This window comes from Dasypus novemcinctus (assembly GCF_030445035.2).
Source record: "Dasypus novemcinctus isolate mDasNov1 chromosome 23 unlocalized genomic scaffold, mDasNov1.1.hap2 SUPER_23_unloc_1, whole genome shotgun sequence".
NCBI lineage: Eukaryota > Metazoa > Chordata > Mammalia > Cingulata > Dasypodidae > Dasypus > Dasypus novemcinctus.
The window spans coordinates 863879-883814 of NW_026688137.1; the positions used below are offsets into that span (position 1 = coordinate 863879).

The following is a 19936-nucleotide window of genomic DNA, read 5'->3' on the forward strand; positions in this document are numbered from 1 at the left end:
ACCCCAGTGGCGGGAGCAGGCCCCCCACGGCCGGTTGTCTGCGTGGAACGAAGCACACCTGCAAGACCCTGCTTCAAAGGGGCCACGTGCGTGGACAGGGGTCGGGCTTGAGTATGTCGTTTTGGGGGGACACCCTTTAATCCACAACAGTGACATGAGATAAAAACACTCGGGTTGACAGAAAACCCCAAATCGCGGGTCATCACAAGTCGGCGCAGCCCGGCGGGTCGGTGGGTTGAGCTCCCGCCGGCACAGAGGCCTTTCGCCCCCTGCCCCGCCGTGGGCGTCTCCGAAGCCCTCTTCTGCACTCCTGGGAAGGTGATTTACTCCCCACTTGGGGAACCCCTCCCTGGATCCTCGTACACGGGGTTTGGTTTTTAATGGTGTGCGTTAATTTCCCTTGGGAAAAATTTGAATTTCACCCAGACAACCCCGGGTTCTGTTTTGTAATAAAATATATGAAATTTTTAATTGGTTGCTTTTAATTTTTTTCTCCTCCGAAACCCTCGGTGGCCAACACGTTTCTTCTCTCCTGCCCCACTCCAACCCGGAGTGCAGGATAAAGAAACTGCTCCCTTGTACGGTAACGGGGGGCGCGACGGGCGACACCTGCCCACGACAGGCTCCCAGAGCGGTGTCTGCTTCTGTGCTGCCGCTCGGTCGGGGTCCGTGCACACGCGTGTGAGAGGCTACTGCGTCACGAGCCCGTGGCCCTACGCACGCCGCCGCCGCGGGGTTAAGTCACAGGCAGCGGGGTAGAAGGGGAGCCTGGAAGAGCTGGGCGAGAAGCAGGGTCCCAGCTCGCGCAGCTGCGGGGGACAGGGAGGGCAGGGCCAACGCTTCAGGTAGCTCGCTTGGCTCCGGCCGCCTGGCCGCCCTCCTGTGTCGCTGTCGAGTCCTCGCCCTCCGGGGGCGCGAGCCAGCTCCAAGGCGGTCGCCGCCTGACTCCACAGCCGCGGCGCAGGCCGTCCCGAGTCCGCGGGGGCTGCTGTGACGCCTCCACGTGGCCCGGCGGGATCGCCGCTTGTCCTCGCTGCCGGGTGTGGCGGGCGTGGCGACAGGGGTGGCCCGCTGCTGTCCGGAGGCTGGACGGCTGCTTCCCGGGGTGGCGCCTTCTGCTGCCCCCGCCCCTCCGTGCCAGGCCTCCTCGGCTTTTGTCGCAGGCCGTGCACGGTGGCGTCCTCCCCGCTCTCCCCGGTGCTTTGACTCCGGCCGCCGCTTCCTCCGTCCCGTGGCTTCCCCCTCTGAAGCTCGTCCTGCTTTCCGGCTCCGTGACCTGGATTGAAGTCCCACCTGCGCCGGTGGGGCCGCGCCTTAGCGCGCCGTCCTCCAGGGAGCCTGTTGACGGCGACCTCGCCCACCGCGGCCAGGGCCGGGCACCGCCACACGGGCCACGGGCCGCGCCACCGCCCGCGCTCGGGCCCCTGCTCCGTGTGGACGCCGAGCGCGCAGGGCTGGCAGCCCGGCCCCGGCCGCTGTCCTCCGAGTTACCACCAGGGAGTCAGCCACCCAGGAGGGGCCGGAGCTCGACCCAGCCCCTGGGGTGCCAGGCCCGAAACGGGCACGTCCGCAGGTGCGATGCCCCTTGTCCTCGCTCCACGCGGGGAGCGAAGCGCACAGCGCGGACGAGCCTGGGCAGCCGTGCTGGCGAAGGGCGCCCCGACACAGGGCGCCCCGCGGCTCGCGCCCCCGCCACTCACACGTCCAGCACAGGCAAGCCCAGAGCCAGGAAGCAGCGCGCTTGCTCAGGGCTGGGGTGGGGCCGGGAGTGAGGCGATACCTGATGCCACAGCGTTTCTTTTTGGCGTGAGGCGTTCCCACGACCCTGTGAATATGCGGAAACCCACTGACTTGACGGCTTCCCCAGCGGTGCTGCACGGCCCGGGGAGCGTAGCTCAGTAAAGCTCTTTCCAAACGCCGGTTTCCCGTCTCCTGGAAGAGGACACAGACCCAGGGCCAAGGACCAAGGTGGCCCACCAGAGCACAGGGGACTCGCAGCGGGGACGGCCACTCTTACGGGTCTGTAGCAGCCCTGTATAAATCATAGATGTGAATCTTTGTCATTGTATGCTTTGAAATGTTGGCTTCCCACCTGTAGCTTATACTTTAACTTTGTTTACAATGTTCTTGTCATATAGAAACGTTTAATTTTTCCATAGGGAAACATATTCATCTTTCTCCTTGTGATCTATGTTTTTTGGGTCTTAAAAACCCCTGAAATATCATAGAGATATTCACCTATATTTTCTCCTAGACCTTTTATTAATTTGGCTTTTCATATTTAAGCCTTTTGCCCACCTGGATTAATTTTTGCGTGTGTTATGAGGCAGGGACTGAACCTTAAGACAGCCAACTGTCCGCCCCGTTTGTCCCGGGGTCTCATCTTTTCCCGCTGGTCTGTGACACCAAGTCCATCGCAGGTCTGTTCTGTACGGCTTGTCTAATGACCCTTCCCTCCCCGCCACCACCCTCAGCTGTGTCGCCAGTGACGGGAGGCGCTCCTCGGGCTTCCCCGCTATCGCGACTAAACCCGCCTTTTTACTCTCCCGTATAAGCACTTAGGGTCAACTTGCAATTTCTTCCAGAAAGAAAAATGCAAGTGGAGATTTTATGGGATTTCCAATGAGTTCAGATAGTAATTTGGGGGAGAAATGGCACTGTTATGATACGAGTCATACATACACTTTTAGCAGAGTGTAAATATACACCCACCTTATGACCTCCTAGGTAAAGGTGCTCGGTCTGTGTCCCTTCCTAGGTGCGGAGGAGCTGGGCTGCCGTCATGACGGGTCCTTTTAGTTTCATTGCTGACTGTTACTGATGATCTGTAAGAGCGCTACTGATTCTTGTACATTGACCTTGAATCGAGCCTCCTGGATTCTTGATAGTTCTCATAGTTTGTGGAGTCTTTTGATTTTCTAGTAGACAATCCCATTCCCTGGGATTAATGAAGGTTTTACTTCTTCCGTTCCAGTCCTCACGCTGCTGCTTTATCCCTGCGCTATTCTGCAGGTCAGGACCTCTGGCGTGACGGTGATCGTGAGAGCAAGAAAGTTGTTCAAATTTATCATGGTTACTGTAAAATTTTGGTGAATTTTTCTTTATAAGGTGCAATTCCTCTCCATTCTTAATGTAATAAATCACGTTAATTATTTTCTATTAATAAACCACCCTTTCATTCTTTTTTTGTTTTTTTTGACGTTTCGGGACCAGGGAATAAACTCAGGACCTGGTAAATGGGAGGCTGGTGCTCAACCACTGAGCCACGTCGTCTCCCCTGAGTTGGTTCTTTTGTTTGTTGCTTGTTGTTTGTTTTTAGGAGGCACCAGGAACCAAACCCGGGACCTCCCATGTGGGAGGCAGGCGCTCAACTGCTCGAGCCACATCTGCTCCCCCTACTCTTCTATTCTTGGACATGATGTTTCTTTATGTTCTTTTTTTAGAGGATTTGTGTAGGTTTACAGAAAAATCATGCAAAAAATACAGGAGTTCTTAGATACCATTTGTATTAGCCAGTCAAAGGGGTGCTGATGCAAAATATCAGAAATTGGTTGGTCTTTATAAAGGGTATTTATTTGGGGTAGAAGCTTATAGTAACTTCCCTCACCAAAGTCTATTTTCACGTGTTGGAGCAAGATGGCTGCCGACAGCTGTGAGGGCTCAGGCTTCCTGGGTTCTTCCTTTTAAGGGTCTTGCTTCTTCCTGGGCTCAGGGATCCTCTCTTCCTGGGGCTGGCTCCTCTTTCCTCTGTGAGCTTACTTCCCAGGGCTCCAGCTTAAGGTTTCAGCATCAAACTCCAACATCAAAAACCCTCATCTCTGTCCTTTGCCATTCTTTCATCTGTGAGCCTCCCCCACCAAGGGATGGGGACTCAACACCCCAGTCATAACTCAGTCATGCCCAGGCACAGACCAGATTGCAAACATAATCCAACATCTATTTTTGGAATTCATAACCATATCAAACTGCTACACCATCTTATTAACAACTTACATTGGTGTGGCACATTTGTTATACTTCATGAAATAACATTTTTATCATTGTACTATTATAGTCCATTGTTTACAATCGATCACATTCAAATATATAATTCATTGCTATGCGTTACATTCGCAATGTGGCGCTACCATCACCACCCTCCAGCACCAAAACTTTACCATCGACTCACACAGAAACCATGGACAAGGTAAGCACTGACCCCTCATTCCCTATCCCCGCCCATTCCCGTAGCCTAAATTCTAGATTCTGATTCTGAGAGTTTGCTTATTCTAATTATTTATCAGTGAAGTCATACAATATTTTGGACATGAGATATTTTTAATATATATTTTACCAGTTTAGCTTATTAATGTGTTATTTAAGATGTGGACATCAGTGTTCCTAAATTGGGAAAATCTTAGAGCACTCTTTCTCACATTGCCCTCCCCCAGTTTCAGCAGTCGCGTGAGTTGCCGCAGCTTCTGTTCACTCCAGAGCTTGTCGAAAGAGGGCGTCAGGTTCCTTGTGGATTGGTATGACCTGTGCCCAAAGCCAGGCGAGCCTGGACATTACTCGGGGGTAGATTCTGACCATTAATTCAATTCCTTTAATGGTAAAAGGCCTATTCAAATTTTGTATTTCTTGCAAGTCAATTTTAGTGATTTATGCTTTCCATGTAATTTTTAAAATTTAGTAACATAAAGTTGTTCACAGCATCCTCTCAGGATTTTAATTCCTCAACCTGGAGCTGCAACGTAGCGTCCTCCTTTACTCCTCTGGTCAGTCTCCGCCTTCTCCTTTCACGGTGAACAAACTTGCAGGAGGCCCGTCCATCGTGTCCACCATTTCAGGAAACCAGCCTCTGCATCGGGGTTTCTCTGTTTTCTACCTTATCAACCCCTACTCTTGTCTTTATTGTCCCAGTGTCATTCTCTTCTCTTTCCTGGGTTTACTTTGATGTTTCTTTTTCTAATATCTTGACTTGAAGATTCAGGTTATTAATTTCAAGCTTTCTTTTCTCCTAAGACAAGCGTTTGAAGATAAAAATTTCCTGCTAAATCTTCCAAACACCTATTTAGCGGCACCCCGCAGTTTTTCTTATGCTGCTTTTTCACTCCCCAGTAGCTTCAAGCATCTGGTAATTCCCACCGACCCTCGCGTCCCTGAGGAGAACTCCTTAACTTGCAAAGCGCGGACGTTCCTGCTCCTGGTGCTTTATACCGTACGTCCGGGCTGGCTCGGGACTGGCCCGTGACCCTGGACGGTGGAAGAAGAGTCGATGCTGGGACTGGTGTTCCTGGGGGAAAACAGTGCTCTTGGGGGCGGCCACTTTACCACAAGGCAGGACGCGCCGACCGAGCGCGAGGCCCACCTGCCGGCAGGTGAGAGCCCAAGAGCAAGGGCAGGGGTCTCGCCGGGGTCTCAGCGCAGCCGCTCCCCGGAGGGCGGAAGGGCCCCGGGCGAGCGCCCACTCTCAGAAGAATCCTCGCGGACGCGCCTGCCCACACCGGTGCCAACGCGCGGACGAGCTGGCCGGGATCTGCCAACCAGCTCCTTTCCAGAGACTGACTGAGGGACGAGTGAGGGACTAGCATTTGTAGAAATAAAATTTCTGGGAAACGGACTTTGGTCCAGTGGTTAGGGCGTCCGTCTACCACGTGGGAGGTCCGCGGTTCAAACCCCGGGCCTCCTTGACCCATGTGGAGCTGGCCCATGCGCAGTGCTGATGCGGGCAAGGAGTGCCCTGCCACGCAGGGGTGCCCCCCGCGTAGGGGAGCCCCACGCGCAAGGAGTGCGCCCCATGAGCAGAGCCGCCCAGCGCGAAAAAAGAGCAGCCTGCCCAGGAATGGCGCCGCCCACACTTCCCGTGCCCCTGACGACAACAGAAGCGGACAAAGAAACAAGACGCAGCAAAAAGACACAGAAAACAGACAACCGGGGGAGGGGAGGGGAATTAAATAAATAAAAATAAATCTTTTTAAAAAAAAAAAAAATAAAATTTCTTTGTAGAAATAAAATAACTTCAACCCACGACCACGTCACACAAAATTAGAGCGGACGTTGGGAAGGTCGGATTTGGACGGAGGCCTGATGGCCCCGGGCCCCCTGGAGGAGGCCCCCCACCCCCACCCCCAGCCCCGCCATGGGAGGGGGCGCCTGCGAGGCCCGGGAGGTCGGGGCCACCAGAAGCCCCCTGCACGTCCCGGAGCGGCTGCTCCCCTCGCCCGAGGCTGCAGGATCGCCTTCCCAGGGCCCTGGGAGGACTGTGGCCAGGAGCAGATGGGCCAGCTGCGCCTGCGGTGGCACCCCCCCCCACCCTCGAGAAGGGGCAACTGTCACCTCCATTTTCAAGTGGAGAAACGAGGCTGAGCGGGCCCGCCGCCCGAGGTCGCAGAGCTCCGGGACTGGGGAGGCGGGCTGACCCCAGGCGGGCCCCGCGGGAGGGCCCCGGGGCGGAGGGCCGGCACGAGTCCCTGCTGCTCGCGGGCTGCAGCGGACAAAAGGGTCATCGGGACCCGAAGGCGCAGGACGGCGCTGACCATCTACGGCGCTGGTGTCCCCTCCAACGACCCTCTGGGTGTGCTGCACGGTCCCTCCCTGCGCGCTGAGCACTGGGATTTGTGGGAACCGCAAACCTCGCGGAAGACCCAGATTCCAGGGAGGCGACAAAGGAAACGCGGGAGCGCGCCCCGGTGGAGCCAAAGCCGCCGGCGAGAGCAGGTGGCCACCGAGAGCCAGGCCGACGAAGGCAAGCAAGGATCTGACGGTCAAAGGCTTCCGAGGGCACCTGGGAAAACCGGTGACGCCCGCGGACATCGGCGAAACCACTCCTCTTTATCACAGGGTGGGAAAATCACACCCAACACGCACGACGGTGCCTTGAGCTGTCACGCAGTTTGATGGGAGAGAAGTAAGCACCCACCCACCATCTACGCTTGATTCTCTGTCGGTTCTACAAATTAATATATTGCATTCGTAACCTAAAATTTCTTGAAAATTTGACAAGTTGAAGTTACACTTCCTAATTTTTTTCATCTTTCAGGATAAATTCTCAACCACCCCCACTATTCACGCTGTTTCTCTGTGGGTTCCATTTAAGTGAAATCGCCTCCGGGCTCTCTCTTTCCAATCCAACACCCACGGGCTCTGGAGAACAGTTTACCTGCAGGAAACCGGCCCCTCCTGCTCTAAGTACCTAAATTCTGCCCACACATCAGTTTAGTCCACGCGGAGGCCTCCACCTCGGTTTTCTTATTTCCTTCATATTCCATCTTTATCAAAGATCTAGACCAAAAACAGCCAAACAGCAACACTTTATTTATCTGCTGAGCAGTGTCATCAAACCGTCATCCGTCTTGTTCTTCAACACCCCATTTTAGGTAAGTTTCATGGTGCTTTTTCCTTTCTTTCTTTTTAGGACTTATCTCTCAAGTCTATTTGTCTACAGAGAATGCACAAATAAGTGAATAAAAGTGAGCTAACCTTTTAATGGTTTCACATGTCAAAGCTATAAATACACGGGCAATTTTGCTTTTGAGACTGTGTGGGTGGACAAGCACTTAAATTTAGAACCAACAAAAACTGAACTTTCCTGAGAAATGGGTAAGCTTCCTCCTTTTTGGCTCCTGGACCCCTCTGTCATCTCCCCTGATCCGTGTGCACTTCACTAGCTAGTGGTGGTCTGCGCGCAAGCCTCGGACCACACAAGGCTGGAAGGAGCATGCCCACGGCCTCGGCTTGGCTAAGGAGTGACGAATCCTGAGGAAAGGTAAGCTATGAGGTACGGAGCTAGGGGCCGAGGCTTCCCAAGGGGTTTCGGGCGGACTGGGGGGTGGGGGGATGCGGCATGGCCTTGACAGCCTGACAAGCTGCAGGCGGAAGGGCGTCTCGGAGGCGGCGTCGGGAAGGGCCGCTCCCCCCTCGAGGAAGGGTCCCACGCCCCCTCTCGCCCAGCCACTGGACCCTCCAGGCAGGAGGAATGCAGGGTGGAGGGGTCTCTCGGGGATCCTGGGGTAACAGGAAGCCACCCTGGCAATCCTGTCGCGGGGGCGGCACCTAAGGGAAGTGTGGGGCGCCCGGCTCCTCCCTTAGGAGCTGGGTGACCTCGAGGCGTCCACTCTGTCCCCTGGGAAGAATGGCGTCTACTTAAAGGACCATGATGGCCAAATGGTTAACAGCTGTAGGACACCCAGACAGTGCCTGGCCCGCCCCCCGCACAGGGGCTGAGAGGGGTAGGGGGCCCCGCGCCGTGACGCGGGTCCTGGAAGACCCCGCCCAACGGGCCTGAAAGCACGCCGGCCGGCCTTCCCAGACGCCCGAGGCCCGGAGCGCCCGGACACCGGAAGTCAGCGCCCGGACACCGGAAGCCGCACCCTGCACTTCCGGCGGCGGAAGGGGGCGTGCGTGCGGAGAGGCAGTGGGCGGGCCCGGCGCGGGGTGGGCGGGGCCACGTCGCCGGCGCTGAGCCACTTCCGGGCGCGGCGCGGGTGAGCGCGGGCGGCGCGGGTGAGCGCGGGCGGCGCGGGTGAGCGCGGGCGGCGCGGGTGAGCGCGGGCGGCGCGGGTGAGCGCGGGCGGCGCGGGTGAGCGCGGGCGGCGCGGCGGGAGCGCGGGCGGCGCGGGTGAGCGCGGGCGGCGCGGCGGGAGCGGGCCGGGTCGCCTCCGAGGGCTGGGGAGGGAGCGGCGTCCCCGCGGCCCCGCCTGCGCGGCCCCCTGCGCCCCCGCCCGCGGCGGGTGTCGACGGCGGCCCTGCGACGCGCCGTTCCCCAGAAGAGCGGGTAGGCCCGGCGGGCACGCTCGCGCGGGGCGGGGCGGGCGGCGGGGGCTGCCGCTTCGCCTCCAGGCAGGCTGCGGCCTCCAAGGTCCCCCGGTTCCAGCAGCGCCGTTGGGGCCGGTGAGAAGTCCTGGAGGCGGTGCAGAGCGGCAGGGGCCTCCCGCCGCTGGAGCCCCGCGCTCGTGGGCGTTTTCCCCCCGCGTGGCCTGCCCGAGTGTAAAGATGTAAATCGAACCCGTTAATCCCGAACGTTCCAGGTGAAGCCGGGTGGGCAGGCAGGCACCCGTTTCCGAATGGGCCTCCTTGCGTTCCTGGTTCAATGCCAAATGAGACGTGTTTTGGAACCCCAAAGTGTGTCTGGAACAGTCGGGCTGACTTACTCCTCTCTCTCTCCCGTGAATTAAAGCAGCCGCTGACAGCCTCCATGGAAGGCGGGCCGCCGGTGACCTCGAAGCAGCGCCGGGAAGTGGTGTGTGGGGTGCCCACCCAGGTGGTCTGCACGGCCTTCAGCAGCCACATCCTCGTGCTCGTGACCCAGTTCGGCAAGATGGGCACCCTCGTCTCCCTGGAGCCGAGCAGCGTGGCGGGCGACATCAGCAAGCCCCTGCTCACCTCCAGGGTCCTCCTGGGGCAGGACGAGGTGAGGGGGAGGGTCCCCGGGGGGAGGGAGGCCTCCTCTGCGGGCACAGCAGGGACAGCAGGCACGGGCCCCTCCCTGTCCTCGGCGAGTGCTTCCCCCAGCCGGGTTGGATTTGGCCCCGCAGGTGTGACGTTAATGAGCTCACGGTCTGTTCTGGAAAGATCGTCTGAGTTTTCACAGAGCGTCCCTCTGCAGACTTGTGCTCCCAGATTAGAGACAGCTGGAAGAGACCGGAGCCAAAAGGCACTGAAAATGCCGCTCAAGGGGCGGCCTCAGCAGTTTGTCTGACTGGAGGGTTCTGAGGGTTTTGGTGACCCCCGAGTCGCTGTTGCATCGGGGTTGTCGTGTGGTGACTGGAGGGTGGCGTGGGGAGCCTGTGGGGGCTCCTGAGAGAGACCTCCGGAAGGCACTGAGGAAAAAGTGATTCTGGGCAGTTAAAGTGGTGTCTCCCCCTTCCCTTCACCAGCCTCTCATCCATGTCTTTGCGAAGAACCTGGTCACGTTCGTGTCTCAGGAAGCTGGGAACAGAGCCGTCCTCCTCGCCGTGGCCGTGCGGGACAGGAGCCTGGACGGGGTGAGGGCCCTGAAGGAGGTGATCCAGGCGTGCCGGGTGTGGTGAGGGCCGAGCTCGGCCGGACGCCCGGGAAGACGCCGCCATGCCGCAGCCCGAGGAGGAGCTGCTCTGCCCTGGCCTGCGGCCGCGACGCGCTCAGCCTGTCTGCGGCAGGTTCCCTCGTTGCTGGGTTACGCTGCTGTCCCCGCCTGGAAGAAAGACGCGGGCTGCGTCTCGGGGGAGTTGAGCGTGTTCTCAGGCCCGAGCCGTTGCGTGTCTTTGGGAATTGAATCGAAAGACTGACTCATGGCCCTCAGTGTGTGGGTCAGCTGTAGAGGAAAATTTTTATTAACATTAAAATAACTGTGTGTCGCAACATATTTCACCTTTCCTAACAATGTTGGGAAATGTCAGTCACACAGCGTGAGTTCAGCTTTGTGTTCCTTGGTTAGCTAAGTTAGTTAGCTGGAAAACTTACATGGTCAAAACCCAGGAGCCTGGCCTTCCCGTGCAGGTGCAAGTGCAGGAGCTGGTTTTGCGTGAGCTCGTCGGCGCCTCTTTCCACAGCTCCACTCACAATGCCCAGAAGCTGGGGCCCGAGAGCTTCCATTCAGCCAACACGTGTGACTGGGCGGGACAGCGGGGTGCGTGCAGGGCAGGCTGGGAAGCACTGGGGGCGACGCCGGGCCTGTGTCCTCGGTGGGCTGGGGGTCTCCTGGGCTGTGGGAACAGCGCCCCACAAAGGGGCTTCAGAACAACCGGGTCGATTCTCCACCAGTGCTGGAGGCCAGGGGCCCTCCCGGTGTGGCACCTGCGCTCCCTGGAGGCTCGGGGTCCTTCCGGCCTCTTCCAGCTGGTGGTGGCGACGGGCAGCAGCAGCTGGCCTCTGCCTTCCTCGTCCCGTGGCGTTTCCTGTCTTCTCCCCTTATCAGGACACCAGGCCCTGGGCAGGACTGCCTCCCCCACCCCCCCCCAGCCTCACTTAACTGATGTGTCACGGGCCGAGGGACCTACTGCTTCTAAAAGTAGCTAATTGTGGCAAAATGCATGGCATCAAAGTCGTCTAGCCACCACATCAAGTACACTGACCATACTGTGTGGTCTTCACCACTGTTTTCATCTTAGACCAAAACTCAACATTTAGCAAGAGCTCCCAGCTTCCCCTCCCCCAACCACTGCTCTGCTGCCTCTGATTTGCTTGTTTTGAGTATTTCATATGAGAAACCCTACAGGATCTGTCCTCGTGTCTTACTTCCCTAAGATGCGGTCTTCCAGGTTCACCCGTGTCGCAGCGTGTGCCAGCACATGGCTTCTTTTTACGGATGAATAACATCCCGTTGTGTGGATGGAGCATGGCTGTCTGTCCGCTTGTCTGTTGGTGGACACCTGCGTGGCCTCCGCCTCTTGGCCTTGCAAACAAGGCTGCAGTGGGCGCTGGCGGGCTGGTCCCTGCCCGAGCCCCGCGTGAGGTCCTGGGAGCGGAGTGGCCGGTGGCGTGCCAGGCCTCGGGGTCATTGTCTCAGGTGTCACCAAACTTCCACAGCAGCTGCACCGCTCCATGTTCTCCGCGGTGTAGGATTCCTAATTCTCTGTATCTTCATGGATACTTGTTATTTTCAGGGTTTTTGTTTATTGGTTTGTTTAAATAATAGCCATCCTAGTGGTGTGAAGTGATATCTTGTTTAATTTGCCTTTCTGTAACAGAAATAGCTATTCAAATCCTTGGTTCATTTTTAAATGGGATCATCTTTTTCTTGTTGAGTTGTGGGAGCTCTTTTCCACATTCTGGATGTTAAACCCTTGTGGTTTGTGGTTTCCAGGTATTTTCACCCATTCTGTAGGTTGTCTTCTCACTTAATTGCTTCTGAAATCCCGAGTTTCTCCATTTTAGAAACCCTTCTCTAGAACAGCCGATGGAAAGACCAGTTCCAGCCGCGGGGCCAGTCCACAAAGAAGAAAGTGTGTTTGCTGAAGACGGGGCGAGCGCGGCCATCGCCCCCAGGCCCTTCCTTCTGCAAACGGAGTGACCGCTGAGTCGGGCACTGGCCCTGCCCAGTGTGGGCGAGGGGACGTGGGCACGGCGGCAGGAGCCGCTCGGGGGTGCGCCCTGTCCTGCAGGACATCCCAGGGGCAGGGGCAGCCCCGGGGTGCCCAGGGTGCGGGCTCCATGGGGAGCCCCCGCCAGGACGCAGGGTGCCGCCAGCCGCCCTTGGCCTTGCCCAGCCGCACGGCTTCGCCCACCCGCGCCCGCGGCCAGGGGCTCCCGGGCCCTCCCTGCCCCGGTCCCGCAGGCCCTGCCCAGCCACCCCTCACTCCACCCACCTGGCGGCTGCTCCTTGGGGACCCGGACAAGGCGAAGTTCAGAGGATACAGGAGCCGCCTGAAGAGGCGGGAAGCGGCCATCGCGGCAGCCCGCATGGTCCCGGCGCAGGGGAAGTCACCATCGCTGCTGTGGTGGAGGGAAACGGGCGGGGGGCCCTTGGGGGACTCACAGAGACCGAGGGCCGGAAGCCGGGCAGCTGTGGGGATGCGCCGAGCGGGCGCCTGACAGGTGTCTGGGGGTGCCCTGGCCAGAGCCCCTGAGCCCCACACCAGCCCACGGCAGCCACGCTTACCAGAAACCTGGCACGTGTCCGCGGAGCCACGGCGTCCCTCGTTTAACAAACGGGAAGCGTGGCCAGGAGGGCCTGCGGGCTGCGCTGAGCTCCCCTTGTCCCCTGGCACCTGGCCAAGGAGCAGCTCCCGCTGCGGTCGGCGCCTGCTGGGCCCCAACCCCACCTGCGGCGACTCAGCCCCCAGCAACCAGGGGCCCCCCACTGTCTGTGTTACACGCGGGGAAACCGAGGCACAGCCAGCCCCCCGCGGCTGTCGCTGGGTAGCTTGCTGGGATTTGAGCCCAGGCCGTGTCCACACTGCCCCAGTCATGGGGTCTCCTGCTGGCGCTCGCTTGTGGGCTGCTGCATGCGCCCCTCGCCTTGGATGCCGCTGCCCGCCTGGCCTCCGCCCTCGTCTGACGCCCGTCGGGGGGTCGGACAGCCGCTGCCGGTCTCCTGCACCCCAGGCCCCGCGCGGGGTTCTTGGACATCGAGGACACGATGCCAAATCCAAACCCGACTCTCCTGCCCTGCGGAGGCCGTGCCGGGAAGTGGGGGCTCGGGAGACCTGCGGGGGCTCGGGGCGGCCGCCCGGCTGAGACCGGCGTCGCCCCGGGGGGTCCGCGCAGCCCCGTGCTGCCCGCCGCGGGGGAGGCGCGGGCTGGCGTGCAGTTGCGGGGGCCCTGCCCTCCCTGTCCCCTGTATTTACAGCGCCCAGAGCTGCCGGAAGCTGTTAGGAAACACGGACGGGCGCTCGGCTTCAGCGCCGGGACGGGGCTGCGCGGCCGTGCTCTGCCCTGGACGTCCAGGCACGGGACAGCGCCAGAGGCCTCGTCCCCTGGCCTTCCCCGGCCCCGGCGCGCTGCTGTGACTCAGCGCCCTGGAGGCCCATAGAGCCGGGGTCCCGGAAGCGCTGCCTGCGCGGTGGGGCCCGCTGCTCCGGGTGGAAGAGCGCGGTCCAGCACGGCGGGCGCAGAGGCCTCCCCGCGGCGCAGCCCTGCGGGGCCCCCTCCTCAGCCCAGCAGGCCCAGCCCCGAGCCGAGGCCCCCGGGGTCCCCCTGCTGCCCCTGGCCGGGTGGCCCCCTACCCCGGGGTGAGACGCGGGTCGGCCCTTGGCTTCAGAGCCTCGGGGTGGCGCTGGGAGTCGGGAGGGGGCTGCCAGGAGGTGGAGGTGACCTCGAGGGGTCTGTCACTTCGTCAGCTAGTTTGCGTCACAGTGAGGAAAGGAGAGGACACACCCCGCCTTGTGGCAACGAAGGCTGAAAGCACGGGCTCCGACATGAGCCCAGACAGGGTGCCCTTCCCACGGGGCTCTGCTGTTGAGGGTGCCCAGTGCCCGCGTGAGGACAGCGCCTTTTGGGGTCTCCCCGGGGGGTGCAGGGGAGAAGCAGCGAGGGCGTGGGCGAGGAGCGGGGGAGGCTCACTGAGCCATTCCCGGGCGGGAGGCAGGCTCGGGGCAGGTGGTGGCACACCTGAGGCTCCACGGCACAGGCAGGGTCTCACCTGGGCTCCGGCCCCAGCGCCTCCACCCCGGCTTGGGGCCAGCCCTCCAGCCTCAGTCTCCCTGTTTGTGGAAGGGGGCTCGCCCCTACCCACGGGGCTTGGGAGGACGGTGGCTCTTGGCGGGTTGTGGACGCTGCCGGCCGTCTGCCGTCACCTCACTGACGTCGGGCCCTGTGCCGCCGTCAGCCGAGGGTGCTCGAGCAGACACCTGGGCCCCATAGCCCGGCCGAGCTGACCCGTGAGTCACGCCTCCTGGGATAAAATCCCACGCCCTTGAAGCACGTACGCCAGCCCTGGCACCACTCGTGGACCTTCGGCCGCTCTGGATTTGCTGCTTCTGGATGTTTCCTGGCTGTGAAACAAACATGCAGGGCTCGGCTCACACTGTGGGAGCTTAGCGGCTCGGGGTTTTGAGGTGAGAAGTCCAAATCGGGGCGTCGGCAGGGCGATGCTTTCTCCCCAAGGCCGCGTGTGCTGGGGCCGGCAGCCTTGGGGCTCCTCAGCTTGGCTGTGACCTGGCCATCTCCTGGCCGTCACCTGGCCATCTCCTGGCCACATCTCCTCCCGTTTCTTCTGGTTCTGTTGCTTTCTGGCTCCCACTGCCCTGTGGCCTCTCTGTCCAGCTCCCACTGCCCTGTGACCACTCCTTGACCTGGAATAAAGCCCGAGCAGCCCCAGTGGGGCCACAGCCCCCCTGAAGGAGCACCTCGAAGAGACGCGTTGACAGCCGTCCACACCCAGGACGCGGGCGGGCCACGTCCACATGGGATGCACGCTGGCCTGTAGGTGTCCCGCCGTGGGGGCGCGCCTGGCTGCCTGCCCTCAGCGTGCCTCTGGGTCCCTCCAGTGGTGGCCGCGTCCCGTTCTGCCGCCCGGGTGGCGCTCCTCGGCTCCACTGCCCGTCGGTGGCCTCTGGCTGCGTCCGCCGGCTCATGAGAGGCTGCGGTGGGCCTGGGCGCACCATCTGCCCGAGGCCCTGTCTTCAGTTCCCAGGGCTCTTTACCAAGGAGTGGGGGTGCCAGGCCTTGGGGTACCTCGATGTTTGACTTTGCGGGGTGATCAGGCCGTCTGTATTACATCATCATTTTAACTCTGATAAAATACACCACGACAATCACTTCGGCCGTTTTAAGTGGACACTTCTCTGACACGGCCTGGTGACAGCTCGCCAGACCCTGCCTGTGGCTGCTTCGGCAGTGCTGCGGGTGGCCCTGAGGGGCCGGTCACAGCCGCGGTGGCAGCACTGCTCCCCGAGTGCCAGATGCGGGTGTTTTAGGGGTGAAGGGAACTAGGAAGGGAGAGTGGAGACGCGGGGACGAGGCGCAGCCGGGGCAGGGGGCACGGACGGCCTCTGTGAGCATGGGCCAGCACTGCCGTCCCCTCACGTCACCTCGTCTCACCCTCCAGCACCTCATGACGTGGCATCGCGAACCCCGCCCCACAGCGAGGTCAGCGAGAGGCAGCGCCCTGCCCTGCGCCCCCAGCCAGTCGGTGGTCAGGCAGGGCCTCGCCCAGGTGTTGGGGACACTGGACAGCACGGCAGGGGGTGGGAGCAGGGTGGGGTGGGCAGGCTGGGCCCAGGGGGGCAGCTGTGCCCCTGCAGGTAGGGGAGGGCAGGTGGGCAGGGCCGGTGGGGGCGTCCCCGCCTCCGCGGCACGGCCAGCGCTTGGCAGGAGCAGTCGCGTCAGGGACTCACCCGGGCTGCCACGGCGGCTGGAGGCCCCAGCAAACCTGCCGGGGGGCCTGGCCAGGCCGGGAGAGCCGCGAGGGAGCTGGGACCGCGGGCGTGTGCTGGGGAGGGGGAGCTCGGGCGCATGCTGGGGAGGGGGGCTGCGGGCACGTGCTGGGGCGGGGGGCAGGCGCGTGCTGGGGGGGCTGCGGGTGCGTGCTGGGGAGGGGGGCTGCGGGCGCCTGCCGGGGTGGGGGGCGGGCGTATGCTGGGGAGGGGGGCTGCGGGCGCGTGCTGGGGGAGGGGGGCGCGGGCGCATGCCGGGGGAGGGGGCCTGTGGGTGCGTGCTGGGGAGGGGGACCTCGGGCACGTGCTGGGGGGCCCACGGGTGCGTGCTGGGGAGGGGGGCTGCGGGTGCGTGCTGGGGAGGGGGACTGCGGGTGCGTGCTGGGGAGGGGGACCTCGGGCGCGTGCTGGGGGGGCCCACGGGTGCGTGCTGGGGAGGGGGGGCTGCAGGTGCGTGCTGGGTGGGGCCGTGGATGCGTGCCGGGGGCGAAGGGCAGGTGCGTGCTTGGGGGGGCCCCTGGAGACGAAGCCCCTCCTTGAACTCCTTGAAGCCCCGAGAACGTCGCCCACCTCTCCGGGCGCCCCGCCTCTGCCACGGGGTAACAGGAAAGGGCCCGGGGCCAGCAGGCGCCCCAGGGTCACCCCAGACCCGCAGGTCTCCGGGAGCGCAGGCAGGCTGCATCCTGGGTGGACCCGGCCCCTCTGGGCGCCCTGAGCTGGTGGAGGGGGAGGGCCGCGGGGGCGCCTGGAAGGAGGGGTGCGGGCAGGGGGCCGGGCGGCCAGGACGAGACGAGGGAGACAGCCGGGCCCAGCCGGCGGGCCGCACTGGCCAGAGGACACTCCACGCACGTTCCCGGCTGCTGGACCCGGGTGCCCCGCGGCGGGCGCCCTGGGCGCGGCCACCCCCCGGCAGGAACCTGCTGGCGCCCGAGCCACGTCTGCCCCTGCCCTTGCTGGGCTTTGGCAGCCCCGACGCCTGCCCCGGAGGTGACGCTCCTCCAGGCAGGCCCCACAGCCCAGGGACGCGCGTCCAGGTCCCTTCGTAGCCACGGCCAGGGCCCAGCTGGTGGCGCCGCGGCGGGCCTGCAGTCTGGGCCGCTGTAAATGGCGGGGGCCAGCTGCCGCAGGCAGGCAGGCGGGCAGGCGGGCCCTGTCCTGCCGGGGCCCTGGTCAGCGTGCAGCCCCCGTGGGGCGGGCCCGCCGGCCCTGCTGCCTCCAGGAGCCCACCAAGCCGGTCCCCTGCCCTCCCCGGGCCTCCAGACCCGCTGCCTCTGCACACCGTCCCGGGCCCAGCACAGCTGCCCGCGGGGGCTGGAGCAACCCCACGTCCAGAAGGGCCACTGGCTCCCTCCTGCCCCACCCCTTGGCAGGGTCCTGCCCTGGGTGTGCAGACCCCTGGGGAGGCCTGTGGCAAGGGGGCTTCCCTGAGGAGTCCGGGGGTCCCCACCGTGGCGGGGACCAGCAGGCAATGGCCAGGGGAGGGGGCTTGGAGACCCGGGTGGCCGCAGCAGAACCCCTCCGCCTGGTCACCCCTCCCTGCCCGCCCCCCCGCTCCAACGCCTTCCAGAGGCTGGCACCCCAGCCAGGCGGGAGGGGTGGGCGAGCTCGCCAGGAGGCCCTCCTCCTGGGCACCTGGCGGGCAGCGGGGCCACGGGGCGGGCGTGGGCGCTCCGTCTCGGGGGCCTGGGGGCACGGAGGGCCTGGTCAGCCCCGACCCCTCACCTCCAGACCCCGCTCTCCTGGGGAGAGGCAAAGGGGCAGAGGCCAGCCTTGGGGCGGGGAGCAGGGCGCGGGGTCCTGGCTGGCTCCGTCCCTGCCCCTTGGGACAGGCCAGGCCCTGCTGGGGAGGCCGGGGAGGGGCCTGGGGTCATGCCCACTGCCAGGCTGTCCCAAAGCCCCCCGGCCTGCCGGCCTCTCCCCCGGTGGTTTGGCCCCGGGGGAGACACCGACACGTGCTGTGTGTGAGTGGGGGGCGGGAGAACTCTGGGGTCCCCTTGCTCATTCTGAAGGGGCCATGCGACCCCCAAGAAGAGGAGGCAGCTCCATCCCGTGAGCAGGGACTGGGGGTCACGTGTGGCCGGGACCCTCCAGAGTGGGGGCCCCCAGGTGCTGGGTCTCTGGGGAGCACAGGGCCCTGCAGTCTGGGCTTGGGGTCCCCCAGTACTGGACGCTCCCCGGGTCCTCTCGCGCCCTCTCGGGCGTCCACAGTGGCCCAGCAGCAGCCCGGCCCCGTGGTCGAGGGAGGCCAGGGACCTGCTGGGGAGGGGTCGCTGAGGACCACTGGCCGGCTCTGGGGACAGGAGAGTGCCACGCCAACGCCAGCTTCTCCGGCAGGGTGCCACGAGGGTGCGGGCAGGGCAGCCCGGGGGCAGGGGCCCACACTCACCCACCCCTGCTCCAACAAGGCCCTGTGCCAGACCCTCTTCCCGGATGACAAGAAAGAGGCCCCATGAGGCAGAGGCACCGGCCAAGGCGGCCCAGGTCACAGGCTGTCCCAAGGGCCGAGGCACAAGGCTGCCTCTGGGAGGGTCCTGGCTGGGGGGCCCAGAAAGGGAGGGTGGGGAGTCTCCAAGAAGCCACGTCGTTTTCAGAGCCCTGGGCTTGGGAAACTCACGCCAGGCCCAGTGCTGTGAGGAGGGTTGGGGCCTGCAGCCAAAGCTGTCCTCACGAGGCAAAGTCATTTTCCAAAGTGTGCAAGGAGGTCTGGAGGGGGTCGGCTTAGGAACCAGAGTGGAGGGCTCTTCGGGGGCCTTTCTGGAGGCAGGGGCTCAATCTGCACGTGCCAGGGTGGGGCAGTTGTGACACCATCCCAGCGGCAATGCTGAGTTTGGCGCCTTCCATGAGGGCAGGAGGGCAGCCTTGAGCCGCAGGGGTTTCCCAAGGATCACGGGCCGCGGGGTCCCCGGGCCACACTCAGGAAATCACGGCCTGGAAGCCCACTGATGTGAGCCTTGCGAGGAAGCGCTGCCTCTGCCCACCGTGGCAGTGGCCTCCAAGAGGGGACAGAGCTTCGGGGCCCTCCGGCTGTGCCCAGTGCCCAGGCCTCCGGGCTCCCCAACGCCGAGGCCCCGGTGGCTCTCCCAGCAGCCTGGCCCCGGGTGCTGCAGCCAGGGCAGCTCCCTGACCTCTGGCCGCAGCGTCCTGCCACCTGCTCGCCGTGCCCCCTTCAGTCAGGGAAGGACCCCAGACCACCCCGACAGCAGACGTGGCCGGGCCCAGCTGCTGCTTCCCGGCCTGGGGGTGGGAGGGGTGGCCCCGCGGCCCTCCGTGGCCCCGTCGCCCCGACGTCTGAGTCTTTGGGCACCGCACGTGGCGCCAGTCAGGGCTCTCGCCGCCATTACGGCTCACGGCCGTGAGTGGACCCCTCTGCCGCCACCCGGGGGGCTCCCAGTGGGAGCTCAGCTCAGCCGGGGACCGCAGAGACCCCGGCTCCCCACCCTCCAGGGGCGCAGGGAGAAGCCACGTGCAGGAGACGAGGAGCGAGTGGGTGGGCCGAGAGGTGCCGATGAATCACACAGGGGAGGTGGGCAGGCACACCTCTGAGCAGGCGCACCTGAGCCCGGAAGTTTCCAGCAGGGGTCCGCGGAGTTCTTGGAGGACGGCCTGACCCTGGGTGCTGGGACCAGGGCAGGGCACCGAGGGCGGGGGGTCGGGGCCAGGGGGCCACGGGCTGTTTTCCGGGGTGCTCCCCGGTGGAGGCGTCCTGGGAGGGGCTGGTGGAGGGCAGGGCCGGGGCGGCCAGGTGCAGGGCTCGAGGCGCCCGGGAGCCTCGCCTCCTGCCGAGGCTGGGGTCGAGGGGATGCCCCGGTTCCCATCCGCAAAGGGGAGCAGTGACCCGGCCTGGACCCCCAGGGCTACCAGAGGGTCAGGCGGCACGCAGGGCGGGGGCGCGTGGGTCCGTGCGGGCTCGGGGCGCTTCGTGGAGGCACCCCAGCTGCCCCCGCGGGTCTGGGCGGAGGGCATTTGCACCCAGAAACGGAAGAACTGGCCGAGGGCCCCAGCCTCCCTTCTGGGGGCACCCATGCGGGGCCCAGCTGCTTTCCGCGGGGACCTCCGGGGTCAGGGCCGAGGGCCGGGACGAGGCCACAGCACCCCTGGAGACCCCAGAAAGGCCACTGGGCTCGCCACTACCTGCCACTCCCCCCAGCCCCCCAAAAAGA

General features: G+C 63.3%; 1 protein-coding gene across 7 annotated transcripts; it reads left to right on the top strand.

Annotated features, from left to right (window-relative positions):
• The first annotated feature begins 8412 nt into the window (after positions 1 to 8412).
• Positions 8413 to 10324, top strand: PSMG3 (proteasome assembly chaperone 3). 7 transcript variants are annotated; one of them, XM_058292464.2, is made up of 3 exons: positions 8413 to 8465; positions 9158 to 9391; positions 9858 to 10324. In XM_058292464.2, exons 2-3 carry the CDS (start codon positions 9176 to 9178, stop codon positions 10008 to 10010), a joined length of 369 nt encoding a protein of 122 aa, XP_058148447.1. In that variant the 5' UTR covers positions 8413 to 8465; positions 9158 to 9175; the 3' UTR covers positions 10011 to 10324. The 7 variants fall into 7 exon arrangements, with proteins under 7 accessions (XP_058148447.1, XP_071069667.1, XP_058148448.1 ...); XM_071213566.1 differs by having other exon boundaries at positions 8443 to 8465; positions 9161 to 9391; XM_058292465.2 differs by lacking the exon at positions 8413 to 8465 and adding an exon at positions 8512 to 8560.
• Positions 10325 to 19936: the final 9612 nt, after the last annotated feature.